Below are 21,519 nucleotides of genomic sequence, written 5' to 3'. Positions count from 1 at the left end.
TGTCTTGAGCAACATGGGGGGCTCCTTATTCAACTTACTTTTCTGGCCACTTGTGCCTCATCAGTCCCCCAAAAATTTCCATCCACGATCTTGACAATGTCTCACAAGGGATGACTTTTTCGTAGTGTTATTTTGTGCACCCAGGCGGGACAAGGGTGTAGGCATGGACACAGTGGGGATATGGTTGGATGCATAAACCATGGAATGGGGGTGGGGGTTGTGGATGAAGCTTTGGACCTGGGGTGGGGGGTGTATGGGTGGAGCTATGGATCTGAGGGGCTATGTGGGTGGAGCTGTGGATCTGAGGGGATATGGATGGATGTGTGGGTCCAGTGGGGATATGGATAAATATAGAGGTACATGAAAATTAGTAGTCATATTTGGCTTGCATGCTACTTTTCTGAACACATTGTATAAAGTTAGCTTGAAGATGACAAGGAATTCCTGAAGGAATCTTTATTTAGCTCTGATTGCACTCATCTAAACTGACAGTTTAAACCTGCACACGTCTTACCAGAAGATGTATAACAACAGCTATAATATTCAGGGGAATTTCATGAGCATAGTTTGCTGTCAATGCTTAATGCTTTGCTAACATTATTCTCCCATGTGTAACCACAGCACTGGTAAAGATGGGGCTGACAGCTGCTATCTAGATTGTTCCGTGAGCTAGCCCTAGTGTCTGCTAGCTAAATTTAATTTCCAGCATGTTAGAATGCTGCAAATTAATTGTGCAGAAAAAATCAAATGATGTATCTTTTAAAATGTCGGGCTCGGAGCTGCTGGGAGATTTTTTTGGCTCAAACTTTTATTCTGTGTGTTAAATAATACTAAATGGGAATAGGTGAGGGGTGGATAAATAAAAATCAATGGTAAAGCCCTCCCATGTAGGCCCCTGGATTGTGTCATTCTCAGAAGTCACTCGTTTGACTGTCACATTACCTGCAGAAAACCCTCCCCGGAAGCACGGAAGCCCAAATGAAGATGTATCGAAGCGCTGCCATATGAGATACGTGCTCTGGCTGACACACTATTAATTAATCTTGTGCGGTGTGGCATCTGCTGAGAGATATGACACTTATTAGGGACAGAATTCCAAATTGAATTGGCCCCGTGGTGCACTTCCCAGAGCCCAGCTGCATTCTCCACCCTCACTTATTGGATTCATTGTACATGTGATGGAGTGGAGTGCCACACAGATCGGCAATGGCGAGATGTAAACAAAATCCTCCAGCTGGCTATTTTTTATCTTTTTTTTTTTTTTTACCACATGAAACGTAGTCCAAGCATGGCAGATGGGTGAAAATAGAACACTTTGTTTTTGTTGTGGAAAAATGAAACGGATGCTTTCCCTCACATAAATAGAACTTAAGCCAGGAATTTCTATTAACATACGGAGCTGTGGGAAAAAAAAAAAACAGTATTTTGATTTCAGACTAGTGACTCTTTAGAGTATGCCTTATCTTAAAAATGTGCTATACATGGGTTCATTTTTAGAACACATCTGCTGACTGGATAGTTGCCCTATTTGGTTGACTGGTGTGATATAAATAGAGCTATTTTTCACACACATCACGCCAAAAGGGTAACTGTGTTTCGTACAATTTTGGATTCGTTGTTGGAAATTGTTGGAACGGTATTTTCACTTTGAGCTACTCTTCTGTATTCCTTTAACCTGCTGTCTGTTTAATATGCAGGGCATGGTGAATGCTCCACACAGTGAAAGGCCTTGCAGGGACATAGGAAGTAGATCTGGTGCTCAGCGAGCAGGTCCTGTTAGAGCTGCGGAATGGCGCATCCAGCCGGTGACTGTGATAGTTATTAGTGCTGTACCGGCGTCTCTTTTGATTTCCCCTCACTATGAAATGTGGAGTGCGAAAGGTACACGGGAGCTGTATTGATTTCTCTTTATGTTCCTGTTCCACTGCTCTGTTGCCTTCACCCAGGTCCAAGGCTGGCTTTTCAGGCAGTAGGTGACCTGTAATTGGGCCTAAGTAAGACCTGAGTAAGGCCTCTTCTGAGAAATAAATTGAAGTGCTTACAGTATACACTAGTGAGATTTTTTTTTCATTTTTTTGTTATTGTTTTTAACTTTAATGTCCACCTAACTTGTAGTGAAGGACATGGTAAAACTTAAAAATGACCTGGTAAAAAACAGTAAAATTTGAATCTCAACCATTCAAAGTCTCTCCTCCCCCCCGACATCGATGTACTTGAATCACCCCCTCATCCATTTACTTGCATATTGTATGTTAGGATGAACAGATACCGCTGGGAGCAGGTCATTTACCACTAGATCAACAGTGGGAATACAAAGGAGGTTTCACAGATTCAGCACTGTGCAACCTCATTTAAAATCAAGCTACTTTTTCTTCAAATCCTTTTTTTTAATTTTGTCCAGAACAGACACATTGAAACAATTTTGTACAAGCAAGTAGGAAACAACATTGTCTTATGTTTAACAGTTTTTTGCCAAGCTTTCTGAATCAATACCTCTGTCCCCTTGGCCTGACAGTTTGTTGTCTGAGGGAAACAACCATGTTGTATCCGTCAGCATGGTGTTACAGCACTGCAGTCCTGCAGCCAAAAAGCTGTCAGCAGTTTTCCCCTATTAAACAGCTAGTTCCAGTCCAGTGACCGAAACTGCCAGAATTTGGCCTGCATTTCATTAGCGCAATTTAAGAGCATGAGGTTTAGCATTATCTCTGGCTCAGCCAAGCTAAAGTGCAGCTTTGTGCCATAAAGAATTTAGAGGCAAATCACTGCACACAGAGTTATTATATTTCATTGACTTCACACAATGTGGTGCCCTGTTCTTCCATGCCAATTTAATATAGATGACATTCCTAGTGTCACAGATTACTTTTTTTGCCCTGGCAGTCAGGACCACACGGTCCGTTTTCCTGACGGAGGGGAGACTTTTTTGGTGGAAGAGTGACGATGCATCTAGCAGTGCCCGGCACATTCTATGCCTGTGAGGTCGACAAACGAGAAGCTTGTTTACACGAGCCCGCGTGGACTCCAGCCAGGCTATTTTCGGGCCTCCCCATGTTTTGGGGAAAGGCACGTGGGGAATGACCACACAGATGCTTGGCGTGGCAGAATGTTGTTGGAACACCTGAACCTCGCTGCAACCCCCCGGCACACAAACAGGACTCATGTCACACTCCTGCTTCCCACCCCCCCCACCCCCCTTTCGCTGACTGAGGTCAGGCACGTCAAAAAATTCTCCACAGACACGGCTGATGTCTGGAGTGTCAAAACAACACCAGGTCATTTTGGTAAACTGAATCTATGAATGGATTGATTTGGCATGTTTGCATAAGTAATCAACTCGGTGGCAGTTACAACTTTTCCCCCTACACCTGTCTCTGCCTTTTTTTACAGTCTCTCAGATGGGACCTACAGAGTTTTCTTGTATTTATTGTATTAGTCATGATTCATTTGCCATCATTTGCTGTGTGGTTCTTTGATCTTTCAAACACTTCATCTTGTTGCATAAATGCGTAGATGGACACCACTATTTACAGTGAGTTGTGTATTAGGAAGCAACACTGATATAAAATGAGAGTAACAGATGTAACTGACTGGGAGTGGAATGTGCACAGCCTGGCAGCCTTATGTGATAAGCCGTGCTTATTCACTTCTTTTCCAGTTTGGGGGAACTGTACCAACGTTGGAAGGGTTTGGCCATGGTCATTCCAAAGCTGTTTTAGGTCCCCCATTAAATCAAACCACAGTGTGCTTTGTCTGTAATTTTAATAAGTTGTATGCCAGCTAATTGATTGCTATGACTCTATCATGCATGATAAAGCTAATGGTAAAATAATAAAAATGATTTAAAAAGAAACATGTAGGCCTTGCTTAATTTTGTTATTCAGAGTGCATTGCATTTATGTGGAATCTGCCTTACAGGGTTTTTTTGTTTTTGTTAGCCTTTGCTAAAGGCTCAGGATGTAGGTTTTTACTACTCTGTATTTTCCCCTAATATAACATGTGCTTCTTTGTTAGTGCCAGAAAGTATATCTTTCCCATTCCATGTTCAGATTTAAACTGCAACACGCAGATGGTACAAATATTTGATGTTGACTGAACTGGGAATAAATTATACAAGACACAGAAGAATATTTCCTCCTTCTTCTGTCTCCTTTTCAAATAAGCCTAAAGTTAGACATCCTTGAGGTTTCTGCCTCTTCATGGAAGGTGATGCCCATGAATAATGGATAGAAAAGGGAACACTTGTCTGGATCTTTTTATAGAGCAACTGCTTGCACACGTGGTCGCCTCAGAGATCTAAGAATCAACAAATGGGGTTGGAAGAAGACAAAAAAAAGCCTACTGTGATGAAAATAAATGCTATTTTCAGAAGCAGGAAAAGCCTGATATTTTCATGTAAAGCGGGGGGGCAAAGGGTTAGCAGCTGGTATTTGAAGCCACGGTGTAGCCTAATGTTTTCAACCTTGAGTTCTGGTGGGCTTGTAGGTGTCAGTTAACCTGACTGGTTCGTTTGTGTGTTTTGTTTTTTCCTCACTCTCTCCAACCCCCCCCCCCCCCCCCCCCCCGTCTCAACCATTTGCAGTTAAGTGCCCAAACCCTTGATTAGACAGCACAGCTATTATTTTACATGTCAGTACATGTCAACTCGTAGAGGAAATAACAGAATTCAGTTTTCACCAACGCATTTGCAGACGTGTAACGCATGTAATATGCAGGGGTGAAATGACATTGAGGGGGCAGAAAGTTCCTGGGTAAGTCTGCTCTGCTCTAAACACATGTATAAATGGAGGGAATCGGGCATAAGACAAAATTAGAGGGTAAATCATAAAATGGCCTGTATAATGGTCCATGGTAAAGGGGGGGTATTAGCGGAGAGGCCTATCCTCTAAGCCTACAGGGGGAAGCAGGTATAAAACGTGGATTAGGAGGAGACATGGCCTCTGGCCGGGTATTGCAATTAGGAGTGCTGGCTTAAGCCCCGGTCCTGACAGAGCTCTTGTATGAGGCTAATGTGCACCAGTTCTGCTTGTTGACTCTACAGAAAAGAGATTTCAGGAGTATAATGAAAGGGGCACTGTGTTGTTCTCCTGGACGACATAATTGAGCTTTGTTCAACACTGCAGTCTCCCTGATACACCTTCACTGTCTGGGTTTAAAAAAAAGTCCTCTTTTACTGGAGGAAGAACCCAGAGGCACAGTCCAATATTATGACTGTTTTGCTAGTCTTCTGCTGCATATAGCATCTAGTATATGGTGATTTATTATTATTATTATTATTGTTATTGTTGTTATTGTTGTTGTTGTGTTAATAATAATAAATTGTATGTTGGTTTTCACAGGATCCCTCTCTGTGAAGGGAACGCTTCTATAAAGCATTGTTTGTTTCATTCAGATTCATTTGATTTATTAATATTTTTTGACTGTAGTACATTGCGTCCCTGTGTGTCTGTGCACCTCCAGGCAAATTGGGGCAGTAATCTCTCCATATAATAAATAACAGCTCTGTGACAGAGTAAAAGGTTAAGGCAGCACTCTCCCAGCTGCTCCTATATACTCGGCATGAGCTTGCATCGTGTGAGAGTGTGTGGCTGGAATGCATACGATTTTTTTTTTCCCACCCCGGGGGGAAAGGAGCGAGTCATTGATATGTGCTGGATGACTCTCTGATAAAGCTTGCCCCTCTGAGAATTATGGATGTATTTAATAGATTTCGACTGAAAACAATTTCTAAAAATGTTATCGGAAAAGAGAATGTGAAACAGGGATTTACAGTGGAATGCTGGAAAGACAGGAGCAGGTTTTTTTTTTTCCCCTGGTAGAAATGGCAATTAGCCAATATGTATCAACACCTAGCCCACATCTGAACACTGTAATGTAACAGTAATGTGTTTCTGTGTTTTATTCAGGGATAAAAGAACAACAGTATCAGCCAAATGGAATGGCAAAACCTTAGCTCGTAGCTGGCCTAGACCAGACAGTGCATATGTAGAAGGTATGATAAGAGTTCTCCACTAAATGGATTTTTCTGAATGCAGATTGATGGGATGCAACATAGGATTTCTGAAATGTTGCCAATTCCATTTTGTTCTGTCCCCCCCCCTTTTTTTTTTTTTTTTTTTTTTTTTTTGCTCCCATCTGCCCCCCTCACCATTTAATTCACCATTGTGATGCTCACTGGCTTTTAATGGACTGGAAACGGCAGCTAAAAAGACTCATGCTGCTCCTCGCAGCAAAAGAATACAAAAATAAAATTGGGAAAAAGCTTAACGCTTCTTAGATCTTTGAGGAAACCTCAACTGATTTCTGCAAATGAAAAGACAGAAAAAGCAAAAAACACCCTCTTCATTTTCTGCTTACTTTCTGATCCTGCTGTTGTTAGTATGACCACTTCTTTGCTTGTGTTGTGAGGCAGATGGCACGATTACGTGCACCATTCTCAAAGCCTATGTTGAAAATAAGTGCCATTATTTGCGTTTTTTTTGTATTGATGTATTATTAAAGAGTAAAAATCAAGGGAATTATTTCATTTGTGTACATATTTTAAAGGCACGCAGCAAATAGTGCAAACATCTCTCCGCTGATCAAGACACGTCTTGGCAAAGGTTCTGGCACGGTGGTGTCAGTGCTCTGAGTGAAATGTTTTATTGAGTGTGAGCTGTGCAATAGATGGGCAGATTGTTGCTTCCCGCCCCTGGCTCCCTCCCTCCTACACCGTTTGTCTCTTTCGACAGATGCCATAATTTGACTTTGCACATGGGACAGGGTGCGCTTGACTAAGGGGGACCTTTCGACAGCAAATTAATGGGGCATGCACTGCAGCATGGCACAACCATGACGTTTTCTCTCCTCAGTTATGTTTGAAATGGAAACGCCTGCAATAACGGACATACTCACAATCCACACTGCCTTCCTGTCCTGTGCCCTGGCCTCCGACCTCTGTCTGGTTGTTTTTGTACTGTAGGTTGTAACTCTGTCCGTCTTGATGTCCTATGCAAAAGGGCCAACCTTAGCTGAGACTACCGGAGCTTTTTAAGGAAATGTACAGAAAGAGAGATTTGTAGTGGTACAGATATAAATAGGTTTCTTTTTTGTGACGGAGAATTATGGCAAGTGGTCAACAAATGAACTTTATTTTCTTTTACAGACGGCTGTTCTATGATATACACTCGGTCCTTCTCCTTAAAGTTGCCACATAACGTATATTTTAGGTTTTCCTGAAATTAGTGAGTACATGTTTTGAAAATTTAAAGTTGTTTAGAGTAAATGCATGCTGCATCAGACCAAGCATTTTCCCAGAGTTTTATTTTCTCATAATGCCACCCAAGGTGCCTTTTAAGCAGATTGGTTTCATTAAGTGGATGCTTCTAGACAAAGCAGAATTTACTGTTGCTCTGCTTACATGTCTGGGAAGTGCATCTGAAAGGGTAAGGATAAACACAGAAAACCGACAGCTTGCAGTCTACAAAGGTGTTATTGTATATCGAGTGTGAAATTTCACCGTCCCGTGCATAACTTGACTTTTTTGTGACTTGCTTTTTAAATTGATCATAAATTCAACCTAAGATGTTTTATTTTAGTCTGTTAAAAGAGCACACATATTTCAAGCTGATTAGCTTGCTGTTGTTTCTCTGGTGGCTGGAAGTGGCCTCAATTCAATTTTCAACAATGACGTCCTGCTGGGACCGTGCTCAGCCCCCGTCAGGACAGGGGAAACTCCTTGTGCATGATGTATGGCCATAAGTCCGATCTCCAGCGAAAAAAGTTGAGATTTATACAGGCCGAACCGTAACAGCTCAATAACGCAGGCCCGTAATCTGCTCCCGTTTCAAACAGAGGCCTGATTTATGAGCCTCCACACCACTTCGCCTCTGAAATGAGGTGTTCAACATATGCTTTGTTGACATAAATTTGAAATTTATTGCCGTTGTCAAAACCGACTGTTGGACAAAGTCGCTTATTAAGTGAGTAAATGGCTTGAGAGTTTTATGTCAGCAGCCTTAATGACTACAGTCAGCCTGCTTAAAGCAAGCACCCTATCTACTGTTGCTGCAGCAAGGCAAGCAAGCAAGAAAGCTGAAAGCAGCTGGTGTATGTTGGTGGGGGTGAGGAAGAGGTAGGGCCTGTTGTGGGGGGGCTGCCTCAATTCACACAAACTAGGGGCTTATTTGCTGTTACATCTGGGAAAGGTTGTGGCTACTTGGTCAGAAAATATAACCAGTAATAATTGCCCAGCCCTATCAGGTTTTCTTCCCAGTTTGTCTGCTTTTTATCCAGTTAAATGGGTCTGCCACCAATCACCGGGACAGCAGGCCATAAGCTTCACAGCACAAATCAACTGCAAGGGACACCTTTAGTTAGGAGTGGCCATAAAAAAATGTCATTTCCTCAGAGAAGTAGGGAGTAGCAATGCTGAAACACCAGTGTAGTGTGAACCACACTATTTCCATTATATGCCTGGAGAGCTATGCAGCCATCAGAAAGATATTTGTATAATGTGTGTGTGTACAGATATATATGTATATATGTATGTACGTATGTATGTGTGTGTATATACATGTGTGTATGTATATACATACACACACACACACACACACACACACATACATATATATATATATATATATATATAATATACACATTCAGATTGAGAGCACCCTCCAGAATTATTCATTTCCATAAGGTGTCTGACTCATTTAGGAGCTCTGAAGCATTATTTCACTTAAATCTCTCCAGGTTTTGTTTGTGTTTGGGTGCTGCACTGTAGGTGGTTTCAGATTGCCCCTGTGACCAAAAGCAGCATCCCCGATAACTTAAACAGTACTCAAAAGCCTGTTTCCTTGACAGTTTCAATGATGGTGATTGCGTGTTTCAAATTACAAATGGAGTCTCAGCTTTCTAGATGTTTACTTGTTGGCTTTTCAGCTCAGTCTGCCATGTTCCAGGTGCTGAATGAAGCACACACCCTGCTGCAGAATATATGGAAGTGTTTACAAAGGGGAATAAAACCCATCTGATGATGTGTTCGTAAGGTTTCAGGTACCAGCCAGTGCTCCTGGAGGCTAATAAAATCCCAAAAATAAACAAGCGCACATTTTATGTAAAAGCATTAACAGCTGTGAAGACGTCAGCGATCATTGCTTGACAGCATGTGTACTTTACACCCAGGACAGCATGTTATAAATCCATTAGATGCGAGTATGCTCGATGAAAACCATTTCCCCCATTAGCCATTTAGATCTCTGCCTCTGTACAGTAAATTGAGAATATTGACAAAATCAGGCTGTTGTAGAAGGGAATTCCATTAATGAACAGTGGCAGGAGACACAGGGAAGGCCAGCCTGTTGAAAAGTGGAAGTGTGCCTTACAGTAGAGGTGTTCGTGTTTGTCAGCACCTTGGAGGATCTCAGAGGTGTGCCGACCCCTGGCATTCTCAGCTCCCCCACCACTGCACTGGCTTGCTTTTGAAGTGCCTTTTATTTTGGGAGTAGTTTACAGGCTTTTTTAATCACTTACAGCTTGCCAAAGGGCTTTGCCCTTTTTTCCCTCATTCTTCCCTTTTTTGTTTGTCAGATCCCCTTCTATAAGTCAGCTGTCAGGATCTGAAAAGAGTGCACGTTTCTCTTGCCTTTTGAAATTTACTAAATTTCTCTCACTTGCTCTGCCCCCAGAAATCCCCTTCTCAGCTTTATGGTTCCAGAGGTTTATTCAGTATAACACATCACTCCTTATTCATGAATGTTTGAACATTGTACATTACTTGCTTCTTTGCTCAGCAGTCACCGCTATCCATGGTCTGTCATCCATATATATACAGCTGGATATTTGAGAGCAATGTTGAAAAATGGCTGTGCTCATGGCTGCAGTGGGTCTCAGCTGTTACTACAGAACCTCAATCAGGTTCGATGCATCATACCCTATGCTACTCTATGAGGACGATAGTGTCTGTATTTTTTCAGCATATATTGAAAAATATACACTGAGGTAGATTGTTTCAGTGATATTTTTTTTTCTTGGGGTAGGGGGGACATAAATAGAAACACTTGAAGTGGTTCTGGGACGTTTATGCATTTGGCACTGAGGTGCAAACAATGAGCTAATTACATTTCTGGGAACAATTACAGTGTGCTGTAAGCATGCTAATAAAAAGAAATTTGGCTTACTACTTTTAACAAATTGCCAGCGTCCTCACTTTTGAGCAGTCGAGCGCTCCACTGTGTCCCACTTAGGCAAAGGTGGCAATAAAACTGTGGAAAAGCGTACCTGCTTGGGCTGAATTTGGGACGTATATATGGTGGTCACTGGCTTAGCACACTTACTGGTCTTGCTCTCCTAATTGCAGCATTGTTTGAAGTCCTTGGCTTGGTCCAGTCATCATTTCTGGCCATCTTATCTCTCCAGTGAGGAGTGCAGTGTTGAGTGTGCATTAAAGCCGACGCACCGGAGATGCAGATGCCATTCAAGCTGTCCCTTTGCTGTCTGCCGTGAGAAAGGCACGCAAGCACATACACATTTACAGAGTATTTGCCAATCTCTCTGAGGGTAAAAGGGGACAAAGTACACCTATTGCTCTCCTGATACTGGGACCATTGGCTCAGCTAGCCATAGCATACATATCTGCATTGGGGAAGCTTCCTTGGAAACAGTTTAATTGACCGTGTTTTTTATAAACAGATAATTTCAGAATTCCATTCAAGAACATGGTTTGGGTCTGGAGTATTTCAACAGGGCCTGCAATTTCCTCATTAGTGCTGTAATCTGATAGGCAGCAGAAAAGCCCAAAGTCAGTGTGAAAAGCGGTCTCCCTATGCTTACAGCTGAACACCATACTAGAAACCAATCTTCTGGCACCAAATGATGGAGTTGTTCTGTGCTTTGTCTTGTCTGTAGGAAGCTGCACAGTGGAATGAAGACCTACGGATGTGATCTGTGTGGGAAACACTTCCTCGACAGTTTACGCCTAAGGATGCACTTGCTATCTCATTCGGGTAGGAATGCCATCATTTGCCTATTCATACATTTACACATATCTATATCTCTAATTAAACTGAGGTACACAACACAAATGAGTGTGTATGTTCGCATACATGCATTCATAAGATGGCTGAAAGTGATCAATTTAAGTTCAAGTCAGCCCTCCGTGAAATTAGTTCTTAAAGACCCTTGTAATTTAATGCCAGCGGGCTAGTGATTTGGCCAAATGGACACATCTCTGTTCAGAAACATCTTGTGGACTCTGGAGCCTGTTTATGAAGTCGGATTTTTACTGTTTTTTTTTTTTTTTTTTTTTTACTGGAGAACTTAACTTCTCTCCTAGGGCTCTAAATGCAGATGGTTTATAGAAGCCCTGTAAAAGCCATGGGGCTCTGGTCCCTCCTGGCCCCAGTGCTGCCTGGGAGGGAACTTCCCTTTGCTTCCAACCAACTCCTCTGTAAACCGGTTCTGAGAAAGCAGACCTGGCTTATCCACCCAGGGGGCCGCTGGCATCTCAATATTATGCTGAAATCTAGAACTGTATGGATACCACCTTCTTGTGGTAAATGTTGAATAAATTGATCAAGAAATATGTAAAATATTTGCTGGATTACAGTTTTTTAAAAAATCACAGCTAATGGCTTAATTGCTCTAAATTATTTTTGAAATATTTCAGGCACAAAGCAGCAGAGTTTCTGAAAAGGGGCATTGGATTGATTTGTTGCTGGGGCATTTTGAAGCATGTCATGGCAGACAGATGAATAGCGTCTCATGCTGTGGTGGTGAACAAGCTGTATGCCAAACTCAGCGTGCTGAAAGATATTCTGGGGAAATATTCTTCTTGTGCATATTTTAGGATCTGTTCAGTCCTGTTGTTGCCCTTTTTAAAGTTAATGATTCAAATGATTGGGGATACAGTCGGATAGACATATTGCCTGTACTGTTGACGGACCCGCACAGGTGTTGTAGGTAATGCTGCCTCTTAAACTCCCAAGCATTTAAGAGTATGATTTTATAGGTTTACATTTTTTTAGTTTAAAAACTACCCCCTTAAAGCATTCTAAAGGGCAAAAAGTGCTCTCGTCTTTCAGTCAGACCCAGGCGTAGTGTGGCCGTGTACTTGCTGCCTGCTCAACACATTCTGATATAGAGGTATACTTACCCCACTTATACCAAACCCCATTTTGTTGATCACCCAAGTCAGTACAAATGAAGTGATGCACCCACTGACTTGATGGTACAGCCTACTGTGCTGAGATACAGTCTTGTATGCAAAATGCAATGCAAAATTGTATGCAAAATTAGCTAAAGCTAATTAAGACAAGAGCTACTGCACAGTAAGGACAGCCAACAGGTCAGTCACGCCTTTGTTTTTGGAAAATAGGAAACGACTGCAGAAGACAGTTACGCAGCCAGCTCTCTCAGCCCTCTGATGCTTGGCAATCGACTGGCAGTGTGTACTGTATTTATAGGACCTGATTACGTTAGGTTCCCCATCTCTGGTAAGTGCAGACAACCTCTACGTGAGGTCAGGTAAACCACCGAATCACTCAGTGGGACATGACATTAGATGCTGGAAATGTTTAGAGTATTTTCCAATAACTGGGGAAGGGTTTGTAGCTCCTTCATTGTGGTGGCAAAATGATTTTCCCTCATCCATTAAGCATGTGCCCATTCAGTCCAAGTTCTCCACCTTACTTGAAGGGCATTGCATGCATTTCATTTTTGCGTAGCATCATGACAGCAGTCTGAAAGGTTGTCAACTGTTGGTTCATTGACAAAGTGCTGCTGTTCCAATTTTCCTTTTGCATGATGTAAACCCCAGAAAAGGGTCCCTGGCAAGAGTGATGTAAGGACATGGGCTGTGTATTTTTAGAAGCAGAGGAGAGAAGAGAAGTGGAAAAAGTTTTTGCTTTGGGTGTCAGGGTGACGCATAAAGCCAACCTGATTTCTGTACATCAGTGAAAATCGGCAGCAGAGCACTGAAGTGTGTTTTTGAAAACAAAAAGAAAATTATAGGAGAGCGGGAACTATCTTTTGGCACACTGTCGAGAAAGACAGACAAATGGGGAGAGAGAAAAAAAAACAACAATACTGTTTACCTGGTAGCTTCTAACCATAACCTGAGGGACAGTGTGTAAACAAACGTATACATATATGTCAGTTTGGCAGTTAGGTTGTCATTCCAATGAAACTCATTTTGAAACAAGTATTCAGATACACAGAGAAAGAGGGACACAAAGAAAGACTGCAAGTGAGACAGAGAGACAGACAGACATAGAGAGAGACAGGGAGACGTGACAGATGAGAGATGTATGGTAATCTCCATAACGAATGAGCCCCTTTGTCCATATTACCTTATGATAGCAACCCTTGCTGTTGATAATATCCATGATTATATTTTTGTATTTTTTGTCTATTTTATTATGACTGCACTGACATTGCGTCATGAGAAGAACATGAGAAGGGCAGGAGGAGGGGGGAGACAGTGTGAAAAAGAGAGAAAGTGATGGAGAAATGGAGAAAAGAATGTGATTTGGTATGCAGTGTGTATTGTGGTGTGCCATTTCAGCCCCCCCTTCTTTCTGGTTCAGGCTGTCTCTGTGTTTATTTTCTTGTGGAGTTGGCAGTGAGCCAGTCTGGGATGCCTGCCACTGTTCTGGGTACAGTATGTACAGTGAGTTGAGTGCCAATTTTTTTTAAAATTATTATTATTGTCTGACAGTAGTGGTTTTGGTGGCGTTCTCCGGGTTGTCGAATCCCCGGGGGGCTGTAGGGAGTTATAGATGGGGGGGGGGGTTGTTGAAGTCTAGCAGTGCAAACAGAAGGGTATGGAGAACTTTAGAGGAAGCTGAGGGAAGGGAGGGTTGTCCGGACTGCTTTTTCACCATAGTTAAGGTCAATATGGCTGGGTGGCTGCACTGTGACACTGTGAGGCCCTGGTGTGAAACAGTGACTCAGCCTCATTCTTGCGTCTTTATTACTTTGTTCAGGTGCCCCTCTCTGGGATGACTAGAATAGCTAGGCTTTTGTTTCCTAAGTAGGTTTATGTCAAGCATGCCTCACCTAGGTCTGTCATTATAATCATTACAGCCTTCAGCTCTCTGGTTTGAGGTCTTTTCCTAACCACCATGCTGCACAGCCTCCCTATGCCACTCTAATTCATATCAGTAAATCATCTCAGTAAATGACACTATCTGAGCTCCCTCTCCACCATGCCACACTACAGCCTATGTGAGCAACACCAGGATGGTACTCAGATGTGTACAGCTGGATATGTACTGAGATACAGATGGATGTGTACTAAGACAATTTTGGGTTAAGTACCTTGCCCAAGGGTACAACAGCAATGCCCAGCAACCTTTTGTTTACAAGCACTGTTCCTTACCACTGAGCCACACTGCTGCCCCAGCAGTGGAGTTGTGTAGAGTTTAGGCTCACAGAATCACTGAAAGCTGAGCTGACGCCCCATCAGGGTACAGTTCAGTTTGACATTAGTACAGTAGTCAAAGTACAGTATTTACGTATTGCAATAGAAAGAAAAATGTCTGAAGTGCTCCCCAGCATAATCTGTCACATGCAGCTCCTGTAAATCATTCAGTTCCTTCCCATATTGGGTAGTAAATAAGATACTTGTGTAGATCATGTTCACCCTGTAGTATGTATATGTTCATAGGTCATCAGAGTCAAGACACTGCAGTTGTAGTCATCAGGCATGGATGACCTGCTTTCCCCCTTGTGCCTCTCTGTAATTTTATCATCTCCATTGATCCCTCTGTGATCGAAAGGGGGAGTCAGTACCTGTTGACAGTGTGGCCAAATTCAAATGTCGACATCTCCATTACCAGAAATCAGTTCCGACCACAAGAGAACAGGGCAGTTAAACATCTCTCTCTGAACTAGGAAAGGAACTGAGCAGTTCTACTAGTCAAAAATAGGGGGGGGAAATACCTGCAGGAGATTTTGACTTTGCACATCGCTCACTCAGATGGAATTAGCCATGCGGGCTGAAGTGCTCCCAACAAAAACGGAGCTGTGTGGAAGCATGAGTTTGCAATGCTTTCATTAGCAGCCGAGACAGTGAGTATAGCCCAGCCTGATTAAGTCTGTGGACTGCTCTCAAGAGGGCTCAGGCAGTGGACCCCACTTGACTTCATTAACTGGGCAGTCTACAGCCCGGCAGCACTCTGGCAACAGCCAGCCCCCAATGACGGGACTTGTCACTGTGGGGAAGAACATTTCCAGATTTTAGCCAGGGAAAGCTTGCTGGACACCCCTGGGCCTCTGTAAAACTCGGCCATATTCTTCCTCACAGGAAAGATAAAAGATAGTGACAATGCATTAAAAACCCTGACTGAGAACTTTTGTTTTACAGCAATGACCTAAGGAATGAAGGAGGAAACACAAAGGCTGTTGTCACCAATTACCTGTCTTTTGTCTTGATATAGACATTTATTTGTGGTTTCCTGAAAGTTGTTGCAGCTGCAAAGGGCCTTCCTCTCTGGAGATTTATTTGTGTGTTTGCACGTTGCTGTGTTTGTGTAAGTATGTCTGTGTCTGCCTATTGAAGTGAGTGTATAAATACACATGCACACATAAGAATGGCAAAAGCCATGTACAAATCAGATCAGTCTCTTTCGTCTCTTTCATTCTGAATGATAATCAGAGGCATTGGGTACGATTTTTAAAGTCTTTGACCAGACCTTGCTGGGAATCTAACCCCACACTTTTCTTGGATCAAGCCAGACACAGTAACCACAAAGCTACTGGCCTAACATTTGGTGTGCTCATGTAAAGAGATGACACAAGCCCCTGCTACCAGGTCAGTGGGACTATTCATGTCATGCCGAGCACATGTTGTTGAGCCTTGCTGAGTCATTCCCTCAGTACAGGATGCTATGATTCCTTACTGAGTGTTGATGATTTCCTAAATCATTTCTTTTGAGCTGTACACACAGCAGTGGTTGATACACAGTCCTGTCATTACTCAATTAATTGGCAGGTAGTCATACCCAAAGGTACTTACAGAGCATTAGAAGATTCAGACTGAAAACACCAAATCAGCACGCACAGTACTATCAACACAATAATTCACAATTACAAGACATTCCCTACCATTTCGGTTTTCTAGGGCAGAAAGGAAAACACAGCTCTAAATGCAGGTTACCAAATACAGCAATTCCAGTCGTAAATGGCAACTGCTTGTTGAAGTAATGTACTGTACTGATGTTCTCAGGCATTTCATAAGTACGTGACAGTTCTTGCATGAAGGCCTCTGAGGTGAATTTAGCTCCAGTGCTGTGCATTACCCTGTCCCCAAAGCTGAGGTGAGTGAGTTTAGTCACCCTTCCTGCCCCTCCAACAATGTTCTGTTACTCATCGGTAGTCAAAGTACAGTAGCCCCCCCATTGCAAAATAACTGCATACAAAACAGTAGGCTCCCCAGACAGGGACCTGTAATGGGTACAGGTCCCTGGAAGATAATATTAACTAAGATATTCACCTTATCTGACTATAGTTAAGATAACAACAGCACCAAGATTTTCAGGGCACAAAAGTTTCTCCATTTCCTGACCCTTTGAGACAATCTGCAGACAGCTCTGTGTCTGTGTGAGACACCTGTGCTCTCCCTGTGTCTGGGGTACAATACCTGTGCTTTGGAAAAAAAGGCATTTGTAAATGGGGCAGGACAAGTGACCAGATGAAGCGCTCCCTCTCCACTCCTCCGCCGTTGCGCTCCCTCTCAGAGAGATTGGCTGCATGCCAATGATTCCCTCAGAATGATGACATCATCTGCTGCCGGCAGGTCTGGATGTTCTGCCAGCATTCCAGGGCATTTATGATCGCTCGCAGATGTGCGTCCAGGAACATACTGTACCCAGACCAGAAATTAATGAAACTTGACTACTCTCCAAGCCACATATTCCAAAATAGAGAGGAGGAGAGAGGCTGTGACTGAGAGGGTTTTGGGGTGGGGTGCAGTGGTGAGGGTGTGTGTGTGTGTGTGTGTGTGGGGGGGGGGGGTGTTTGTGGATGGAGGGTTTTAAATAAAACTAAAACAACTCTAAAGGATAAATACCAATTATAAATTTTACACAGGTTGATGAAAGATGCAACATAACCCCCCCCCCCCCCCTTCTCCCCCCACACCTTCAGACACATACATGCGCACACACACACACACAAACCTTCACCTCCTCCAGGCTATTAGGAAGGGAGTGACAGACATGGCTTATGAATTGTCCAAGCTTCTGTTTGGCTGCCTGCCCCAGCTCCTCTCTTGTGGTTTAAACCTGTAATACTTTTTCTGACCTGCTGATGTACATTAAACCCCTGTTTAAAACAATGCTTGAATTATGCTGGACATAAATCTCCTCCTTTATAAGGTTCAGAGGAGATGATTATGCCTGATGGTAAATGGATTTGTAATTGTCGGCCGCTTTCTCTCCTCATTGAATGGCTGTCATTTTTTTAGTGCTTCATTCCCCCTCATCCATTAAGGGGCCTAGGATGTGCTTGTTTTTAATCCTGACCATTATCACAGAGTGAACCGTTTCCACCGTGTGTGTGGTTGTTATATTTTGACTGTAACATGATTGTTCTCTTTTTGAAGAGGTGTAATCTAATCATAGTTTGCCCGCACCTCTGCAGCACTCTCTTCAAACAACGTCACAGAAAGTCCTTTTCTAAAACAAGCATGCAGTCCGCAGGGGAGATCTAAAGGGCTTATTATTAGCTCCGCTTCATGATCACAGCCCTTAGGCTCAGCTTCGAGAATCCTGTATGTATCCAGCACTAACGCTAAATACAATACATGTCCTGGAAGCATATCAAGGGGACTGCAAACCCAAGTGGGCTGACCCTGACACTCCATTTGGTGGCTCAGCATCTCTCACTAGCTAACATTTCTTTAAAAAGAGCCATGGACATAACACAAGAAAATAAACATTAATATAGAGAAATAAGTCCTTTTAATTCTAATTATGTCAGATAATTTGAAATATTTAATGTGCTGTGCTCAAAAAGTAATGCAACCACATTAGAGACCGTTAAGTCAAAAGAAATCAAGGGCTAATGGATGAACCTTGTTACAGACCGTTCCTAAGAGTTCTGCAAAGAACCTTTGATGTAGGAGAATAAAAAATATTGTGTCCTCCTTAAGGAAGAAAACTGAATAGAACCACATACCTCCCTAAACACACACACACACACACAAGCTGAGTTTTGCTGAGTAACATTCAAGTTGTTTTCCCTTAGTAAAAGCCCAAATAATGTAACCTCAAATAATCTAATAAAAGGTGACCTTAAATAATAACCTGAGGGTTTCTTTTCCTCATCACACTTTAATAATTAAGGGATTGCCTGGAACAATATAATAACCCAGACCCAGTACAATAGTTTGCGTGCGTATGAAAGATTGATGGAATTATTGGGTGTGAGTTGCTGTCTGCTCATTGATATTGTCTTTAAAAGGTTGGAGGTTCAATGAAAACGGCCTGGAAAAGATCATGTCTCATGATGTTATAACAGTGAGGATTAGTTCATGCCTCAGAATCATCAGAATGAATGCACTGCAAATATATCAAGTTATTGATGTGTAATTTCTCCATAGGCAATAATAAATGCGCATCTTTAATGCACATGTATATGTACTGCACTGTGTACGCTATATGTGACGTGTACACGTAAGCATGTGCAGTTTTGGCATTTTAGAGAGTAGTACATTTTCTGTTTTCTCATAAACAAAAGAATTTACTGTCCTTGCCTTAGATTCAGTGGCCTCCATCTGAGATTCTAAGTCTAGCCATTGATTTTCAATGATTAATGATGACTGTTACAGAGCATCGTGCCTGGAACATGGGTTATTTTAGGGCATCAATTGTAATTAGGTCTCTTCATTTTTTAAAGCATTATCTTGTTAACATTTTCCGTTAAAACAATAAATAAATAAATAAATAAACAGAAGCCAAAACCCAAGCTGTAATACCCTGTAAAAGATCTCAATCTTATTTCTTTGTCATTGGGTATCGCGGCTTTAAATCCCCCCTTTGGTTGCTAAGTAGCGAGTGCCCTGTGCTCTAATGGGCTGATTTGGTATTCAGCTCAATGCCGGGTCTTATTTTTGTATGCGAGACAAAGTGTTTTGATGGAGGGTGATTGCAGCAGCGTCTGGAGGCTGTTTTGGACTTTTATGGGCTGTACAGTACACTGTGTGCTTTCTAAAACAGAACACAGGCGATTGAATTTGGATTCGCTTTGTCATTTTTTTCCCCCTCCGAGCTGTTCCTGTCAAAAAAAAAAAACAGGGAGAGGGAGAGTGAGAGAACGTTGCTGTAAGGGTGTGGGCTAATCTCTCCTGCCGGAAATGGAATTGCCTCACCAAAATCCATGCAATACAAAGGCAATGAATGGCACAACCATGTGTGAAGAAGAGACCCTATGTGTTTAGAGTAGGGCATTAAAATGATTATCATGCTCCTAGTTTTAGGAAATATTGTAGCCTTTGAGATAGGGTCTTACGGCATCCACCATATGTATCTAGCCATGACAGTCATGTAAGTTACTCTAAATAAGAGCATCCAGCAAAAAAGTAAACAAGGTAAAATGCACTGCTGTTCATGCTGTCCTTTTGTCAGGCATATCGTAGTGAAAGGTCTGATACAAGCACGCAGCTGTATAAGTGGACAGGCACCTGTAGTGGTGGATGATAAGCATAGAATTTTGACAGGGTTATTCTAAATTGACTGCCCTATGGTGGACACATCAGATGAGCCTGTTTGATGAAGGTGGCTCATCATTGCAGTTTTCGCTTCTCTGTGAAGGGGGAAATCGTGGTGGCCTTGACTGCACTGCTTATATCAAAGGGGTAAATAAAAGCAGATGAGCATGCGAGAGGGATGTGCCTGTTTTGTTTTTAATGTCTGTCCTTAATCAGTCTCGATACTGTTTCCTATCATGCAGTTGAAAAGGCATTCTGAGTACCGTGATTAAGCCATCATAATTGATCACTGACAGTGAAAGATGAGCATTGATTCTCAGCGCAAATTCAGCTTTTGGTTCAAGGAGATGCCACTGAATCACTGCCAACGTCAAGGATGTATAATTGGTTTGACAATCCATCGCCTCAAGCTATGGATATGACAACTTTCACATTGTTAGTTGCTTTATCCCTCTGATAAAGCAGAGGTTGGTTACATTATGCAGATATGTTGTATAGATAAAGATGTTTAGAATCACCAGTCCTTTTTATTTTTTTAATGTTTAATTTCGCACTCAGTTACCAGGGTGCAGTGTTGTTAAACTATTCTCTGACGCTGAAAGGCACTGTCTAGCTGAGGGGCGCTATTTCTTGATGTTACTGTTGTGTTTTAGCTTCATCAAAACATGCCAGGGCTGGTTCTGTAAGAAAGGAGTTCTCAGGAAAGTGTTTGCTTGGATGCCCGGAGTCTTGTTGTGTGCTCAGCACCTCCAGCAAAACACTGTCCCCAAGGTTCAGCCTCGTACACTTCACTTTTTTCTAGAAAAATGTTTCTCTCAAGTTGAAATCCGATAGATATATTTAATGATAGCTGTGAGGACAACAACTGATATACTGCACTTTGAGCAGTTTATTAGCCTTTCTTGGCAGTTCCTCTTTTATCTGGCAGCAGGGTTTTCAGATTATTGTCACCCCCCGTTTAAAAATGGAATAGGTATCGAAAGTATGGTCTTCTGAATGCGCTGATTGGATGTGCCCTCTGCTGAAATGGTGTATTAGCATGTGTCATTCTGAATCAGATCAATGAATCAAAAGGATGATTTGTCCTTCTAGAGTCATATGCTTCACAGTTTGGACTAAGCGATGACATGATGTCTGAAGATGCTCTGGTCTTGCTGAATCACAATGATGATCTGCATGCGACTCCCCATCTAGAAATGAGAGCTTTATGTAATGGTGTCTGAAGCCGAGGTCAGTTCAGGAGTGCTTGTCCCCTCTGGTTTGTATTAGATGGACATGAAACATTAATATATCACATTATGGTAAATAATATGATATATTATGGTAAATAATAATCTGATCAGCAGTATATGTTAATCAGTCATAAAGCCAATTTCATAAAGTAGGCACATATTTAAACATTGTATTACCTAGAAAGAGGCTAATGATCCCAGTTTTATCTTTGTCAGTGAAAGACTGCATTGTCTCATTTGAGTTCGTAATTTCTTTGACACATGTGGAATGATGACACTGACACTGAGCTGATAGATAAACAATCTCATGTGGTACAAAGATTGGGGGGTGTCAGGAAACCACATGATACAACACTGGATTTAAACCCTGTTTAATCTTCTATGTGAATTTAGTTTTACAACACTGTTTAAAAAAAAAGACTTTCGCCACTGATATGTTGGGAAAGTTCTCTCTGAAAATTGCTCTTCAGGAAAAAAGAGATTGTTTGTTGAGTTGTGTTTGTTTTCACAGATTTAGGAATTGATAGCAGCTGTATGATGGTTGTTAAACGGCTGTGGTGTGGTGGTGGTGGTAGAGGGAAATGGGGGGGGGGGGGGGTT

At 42.2% G+C, this 21,519-nt stretch overlaps 1 protein-coding gene across 1 annotated transcript in view; it reads left to right on the top strand.

The window, feature by feature from the left end:
* zbtb16a (zinc finger and BTB domain containing 16a) overlaps positions 1 to 21,519 on the top strand; it is a 115,378-nt gene that overhangs the window by 38,375 nt on the left and 55,484 nt on the right. The window contains exon 3 of the mRNA XM_036524678.1: positions 10,885 to 10,982. Coding sequence (XP_036380571.1) covers positions 10,885 to 10,982 — 98 coding nt within the window. The remainder of the gene's footprint in view (positions 1 to 10,884; positions 10,983 to 21,519) is intronic.

This window comes from Megalops cyprinoides, chromosome 3 (assembly GCF_013368585.1).
Source record: "Megalops cyprinoides isolate fMegCyp1 chromosome 3, fMegCyp1.pri, whole genome shotgun sequence".
Lineage (NCBI taxonomy): Eukaryota > Metazoa > Chordata > Actinopteri > Elopiformes > Megalopidae > Megalops > Megalops cyprinoides.
Note: the sequence above shows the minus strand (reverse complement) of the source record. Positions and strands in the feature narration are given on the sequence as shown.